This window comes from Dama dama, chromosome 9 (genome assembly GCF_033118175.1).
Source record: "Dama dama isolate Ldn47 chromosome 9, ASM3311817v1, whole genome shotgun sequence".
NCBI classification, from domain to species: domain Eukaryota; kingdom Metazoa; phylum Chordata; class Mammalia; order Artiodactyla; family Cervidae; genus Dama; species Dama dama.
The window spans coordinates 44,014,364-44,021,040 of NC_083689.1; the positions used below are offsets into that span (position 1 = coordinate 44,014,364).

At 33.9% G+C, this 6,677-nt stretch overlaps 1 protein-coding gene across 1 annotated transcript; it reads left to right on the forward strand.

Moving 5' to 3' along the window:
* The first annotated feature begins 5,696 nt into the window (after positions 1 to 5,696).
* On the forward strand, positions 5,697 to 6,677 carry LOC133062840 (olfactory receptor 2AK2-like). The gene has a single exon (XM_061152206.1). The coding sequence runs from the start codon at positions 5,742 to 5,744 to the stop codon at positions 6,675 to 6,677; it is 936 nt and encodes a 311-aa protein (XP_061008189.1). The 5' UTR covers positions 5,697 to 5,741.

Genomic DNA, 6,677 nt, shown 5'->3' on the forward strand with positions numbered 1-6,677 from the left:
AGAAGACTCTTGAGAGTCTCTTGGATAGTAAGGAGATAAAAACAGTCAGTCTTAAAGAAAATCAACCCTGAATGTTCATTGGTAGGCCTGATACTGAAGCTGAAGCTCCAATACTTTTTGGCCACCTGATGCAAAGTGTCAACTCATTGGAAAAGACCCTGATGCTGGGAAAGATTGCGGGCAGGAGGAGAATAGGGTGACAGAGGATGAGATGGCTGGATGGCATCACTGATTCAATGGACATGAGTTTGAGCAAACTCCAGAAGACAATGAAGGACAGGGAAGCCTGGCATGCTGCAGTCCATGGTTTCGCAAAGAGTTAGACACAACTGATTGACTGAGCACATGCACCCACACACATTCTAGGAAGATTTCCATCAGTAATTGGATTTGAGGAAAGTGTTAACCATCAAGGTACTTAATTTTTAAATTAAAATCTAGTATTTGGATTCTTAAATAACCAAGTTCCTATCTGAAACTGTTAATCAATGCTTACCTGCTCATTGAATTTATCTTCTGAGTAAATTGTTGCAAGGTATTTTTCATAAAAGTGATAGAACATATACCAAATACATTATATTACATATTATTGTTGGGAAAATGAAGATAGAGATATGTGTTTATTTAACAGAAAGTTATAGTCTAGTTAATAAAGTTTGTATTCTGACTGTGTATGTTTCCATCAAACTGCAACCTACATTATCTCGCCTCTTAAGTTACTGAACTTTACATGTGTAGATTCATGTATATATGTATATACATCTTGCCTGGAGAATCCCAGGGAAAAAGGAACCTGATGAACTACAGCCCATAGTGTCACATAGAATCAGACACAGCTGAAGTGACTTAGCATGCACAAACATACATATATACGCTGCAAGTATGATTGTACACGTGGTAAATAAGTGAATATATATGTTGTTGTTGTTGCTGTTGTTTGCATTTAACCTGAACAAAGAGGGTACCTTGTGTCATCTCATTTCATAGGATTTTTAAGAGAGATTGACATAAATGTTCAATATTTCTTTAATTTTTACAGATTAAACAATTTTTGTTTTCATAGGATAGTATTATATGAATGCCATGCCGTTATCTAACTTCTGTCTATGAACTTGAGGACAATAAACCGTGAATGGCTACAACATCTTATTGGACCTCTGGACTTTCAGAAATATGAGTCTCTTACTACCCTGAATATGGAAATCTCCTTAAGATACTTGAGAAAAAAAAATTATTGTAGAAAAAAAATTTATTTACTATGGAACAGTTCCTGGGTCATGTAATTTCTTGAAATATCCTAAATGTCTTCAAAATACATCACAGTGTATATCAGTTGGTTCTTATCAGGTATATTCTAATATATATGATGAAATACATACTTATAAAGTGATATAGAGTCAAGTGACACATTTTAAAATCTATCAAACTTTTATATGGCTGTTTTCATTTGAAAAAATCCATTTTCTATACTGATACTTAATTTTTTATAGTACAGAGAGTGATTATAATAAAACATAATCAGCCAATGTGTTTAATTGTGGACTAGAGAATAAGTTTTCCCTAAAGGTCTTAAAAAATATGTATATATGTAAGAAGATTTTGTAATGATTAGGCAGTCAGCCCAGTTGAGTCTTTAAATTCTTGCATAAGGTCAGGAAAATGACACATTGGTTTAAATACTATTCTTCACCTAAGTTTTCATGCTAAATGACTGAAGCCTTAAAACACACTGAGGGGAAAAAACAGTTCCTTAAATGTATTTTATAGATTTTTAAAATATACTTTATGCCTCTCTGCAACAGTGCCACATTAAATAGATTAATAACTAAGCATATATGTGATCTTTCTATGACCTCAAGCAATAGGATATTATTTAAAAAAGAATTATCAGAAAATGAATCGTTGTGAGTCTCTAATTACTACCTCTAATGGGGTAGTGTGGAATCATTTTTTAAACTGTAATTTTGCAGCTCCATGTCCTGTTCCTTGTTTAATATTTTATTCCAAACAAAACGTCCTAGAATAATAAGCTTTATATCAGTAGAAGAGGGAATATGCCTCAGTGGAAAGGGGCTTTACATGTTTTATGAAATGAAAGACAGTTGATATGTCTATTTATCTGCTGGGTAACTTATGCTTTCAAGGCAGGCATCAAGTACATGGATGGATGAAGGCAAAGAAGACAAAGTCACAGTAAAATCATTCAGTATCCGCTCTTCAGCTGATGAGTAAGTCATCTTACTCATCTTACTTCCTCTGAAGTAAGTCTGAAGAAACTGGAGTTTAATATAACTCATGTTTAAAACAAAAACATATGTCTACTCTGAGACATTATATTTAACATGTTAAATTGTACTTTAATGCTTATATATGTAAGTTAAATTTTATTTTTTACATGCAGGTGTACTTTAATTGGGCTGCATCAGGGCTGGCCAAGTTATACATTTATTACCTGTATGCTTTCTGCAAAAATAATACAAAGGTATATATTTGAGATTTATTTGATCTTTACTGAATTTGAATCCTCTCAGGTTTACAAGGGGCTGGGGAGAATCTTGGTGCAGTGAACTAGGACCAGTATTCAGTGAAGGTGAAAAGTGAAAGTGAAAGTCACTTCTGACTCTTTGCAACCCCATGGACTGTAGAGTCCATGGGATTCTCCAGGCCAGAATAGTGGAGTGAGTAACCTTTCCCTCCTCCAGGGGATCTTCCCGACCCAGGAATCAAACCGGGATCTCCTGCTTTGCAGGTGGATTCTTTACCAACTGAGCTATGAGGGAAGCCCCAGTATTCAGTTGTCCTATCTATCCTCAACCTGAGAGGACATGACCCCAAGAACATGCTTGTCTTCCTAAGGAATGTATCTGTTTCATTCTTATTTTATCTTCAAGTTTCTGCATTAAACTTAGCATGTAATCATATTCACCAATATTTTGGGGATGATGAAAGGCTATAAAATTCGTCAACTATTTAAAAAAATAGATGTACATAGTAAAAGTTTATGCAGTTCCACTAAAAAAAAATATTTTGCAATTTGTATGACTCCACAGGCATGCTACCTATTAACACTTCCATTTTTATAAACTGGTTTATTATAACCTGTTAATATTAGAACTGTACTATATTGTCGACATCCATGGCTTTCAGTTCTACATATTTCTCTAGTTTTCATCTCCAGAAATGAGTTACTATTATCTTAAATTAATTCTATAGCATTTTTATCATTTATTACAGAATTAAAACTTCAAATGAAAATTGGAGATACCATGCAAAAATATATATGAATTAGAATAATAACTTGGAGGAACTATATTTTGCTAAAAAATAAGGACACATTTAATTGCTTCTTCAGCAAAATTGTTTAGGTTGAAATTTATAATTTTCAGTTTATGGACCTAACAATAGTAAACTAGTTCTTGAATCTCACCTGGTGAACAAAAATGTTAATGTTGCTTTCTCTTTCCCTGCCAAAGTTTCTGTGGTGTGTGTGACTCTTTGCAACCCTATGGATTGTAGCCCGCCAGGCTCCTCTGTCAATGGGATTTTCCAGGCAAGAATACTGGGGTGGGTTGCCATTGCCTTCTCCAGGTTCTGGCTTTGATTTAAAATATACTTTAAGTAGGTGTTATTTTAATTTGCTTAGTTCACATTGAAGATCCAAGCCATTACCTAATGTACTGGAGGTAAATTATAATTAAACTTATTTATAATTTGATTTATAATTTATTTAAATTTATTGGTAAATGCAGTATCATAAATCCTTCCAGGTCCCAGTATATTCTTTTATATTAATGTCAATTGAATGTCTAGTTTGATATTTTGTCAAAATCAAGGTAATGACTTTGGTTTTGGAAGAGGAGGCTGGGATGTGGGAGATTTCTTTCTTTTTGGGGGAAAGTAGTTACTAGATTTCTTTTAGGTGTTTCTGAACTAGTGTTTGTTTTGGCATTTTTCCTTCATCTATCAAGTGGATTTTTAAAAATCAATAATAGATGGCCCCAAATGTATTTATTTAATTTATAGAGAAGATTTTATACTATTCAATATTTTTAATGATTATCACAATACATACTGTCTTTGGAATCTGAGGTGAGAGAAAGTCTGATTATTAACTTTCTATATGATATTTCAGGTGCCTCCTTAACATATACTTCCCTCTTGTCAGGATTTTGCAATTAACCATGGGAGACATTTCGTGTGTAAATATAATTTTATATATGTAGATAATTTTAGATATATCTGAGATACTTATTACTTCTCTTTCTAGGCTGATACAATTATTATATATGCATTTCTTTGTGTGATCAGACATATTTCATGGTAATTTAAAGTAGAAATAGAAAAGTATACATAAATTCTTATATTCATAATGACATATTTATAAATTATTACAAGCTTTTCTCAAACTGCCTAATGTTTCTCACCTACTCACCTTTTCTAATTGCTAACCTAATATCTTTATTATTTCTTAGCATAACAGCCTGCTATTAACACATGTTTGTTTCAGTCTACTTTTGCTACATCTCTCCAAGGTCCTCAGGTGGACTTCCTGGCAGTCATGCACCGCCATGACAGAGAATAGCTGTAAACTTTAAGTGGAGAAAATCAGTTTGGCTTATATGTTAGAGTTTCAGAAAATATCAATGTATTGTATCCATAGTAAAGATAGACAACTAATGTTAGGAACATTTACTATACTTTTTTGTAATTTTGCTAAATATTTTAAAAGCAAGGAGCCTCTAGTTAATAACATATTATTTGTTCTGGAAATATACAAAGGTCAGGTTTGTGTCAGAAAATAAAAGGCAAAATTTAAATTCATTAGCTTTGAATTAATCATTTTATCTATTTATTTTATGTAATCATTTATGGTATTTGGTTCAAGGTTAATGTCAGTGTTAAGTTTATGTTTAATTCATTCTCAAACTTTTCCTTATATCTGATTATCTTTTTTCTTTAATTCATTAAATATCTTCTACATTCACAGGAATAATAAACACTAATTGATTAGAATTATGGGGCTTCCCTCGTAGCTCAGTTGGTAAAGAATCTGCTTGCAATGCAGGAGACCCGGTTCGATTCCTGGGTCGGGAATATCCCCTGCAGAAGGAAATGGCAACCCACTCCAGTATTCTTGCCTGGAGAATCCCTTGGACAGAGGAGCCTGGCAGGCCACAGTCTATGGTGTCGCAAGAGTTGCACGCGACTTAGCGACTAAATGTGACAAATTGATTAGAAAGGCTATAAATGTCATCATTCTCTTCATACCAGTTCACAGCCAATATAAATTCAAAACACAGAAACACAATAGACATTTAACATTAGAGTATATTTAACCAAATTTTACGTTGGTTAAAATTTTTATTACTTATATTGGTGAATTGAGTAGAAGACTAGGTTTATAAGAAGAAAACAAAGCTTCAGTGTATCTCCTTGAAGATATTTTAAAAGGAAGAAAATAATTTATCTTGGCAAATCACCTAAACTTTTATCTTATTTTTATATCAAAATATGTTGAACTTTACATTATGTGAAATCTTTATTTTTATTTCATAGTTTATTAAGTCTCTATAGTTTGATAAACACAGATTCAGTGTATTGACTAAAGGAAGATATATTACCTAAGATGATTTAAGAACATATTCTCGCATATTATAATCATCATCTTTTTCCCTTAAGGAAAGTGAATATTGTACATGGAATTCTCAGATATGGTCTGCTTTTATATTTTTGTTTAAGTCATGAATACAGGAAATCAAAGTGTCAAAACAGATTTTATACTTCTTGGTCTTTTCCAATATGGCCCAATGGACACCGTACTCTTTGTTGTCATTGCAATCCTGTTTTCGGTGGCTCTGATGGGGAATATCATGCTGATTCTTCTCATTCAATTGGACACCAGACTCCACACTCCAATGTACTTCCTACTCAGTCAACTCTCTTTCATCGACATGATGTACATCTCCACCACTGTGCCCAAAATGGCAACTAACTTTCTGTCCAATAGTAAGACCATTACATTTGTAGGTTGCAAGATTCAAGCATTTGTGTTCTTGGTCCTTGGTGGAACTGAAGCTCTTCTTCTTGGTTTCATGTCTTATGATCGCTATGTAGCCATCTGTCACCCTTTACATTACCCTGTACTCATGAGCAAGAAGATCTGCTGGTTCATGGTCACATGTGCGTGGACCAGTTGTTCTATCAACTCTTTAATACATACATTGTATGCATTTCAACTCCCCTTCTGTAGATCTCGGCTTATTAATCACTTTTTCTGTGAAGTTCCATCCATGTTGCCACTGGTGTGTCAGGACACTTCTCAGTATGAACATACAATACTCCTGAGTGGACTTATTATTCTGTTGTTACCTTTCATGGCCATTTTAGCTTCCTATGCCTGTGTACTTACTATGGTATTCCAGATGAGTTCAGGAAAAAGGCAGACAAAAGCTATTTCCACTTGTTCCTCTCACCTGACTGTGGCAAGCCTGTTCTATGTAACCTCCCTCTCCACCTATACAAGGCCACACTCCTTGCATTCCCCAGAAGAGGACAAGATAGTAGCTGTGTTTTATACCATTATTACACCTCTTCTGAACCCATTTATCTACAGCCTGAGGAATAAAGAAGTTATAAGGGCCTTGAGGAGAGTATGTGTACAGAAAATGAGACTGTAG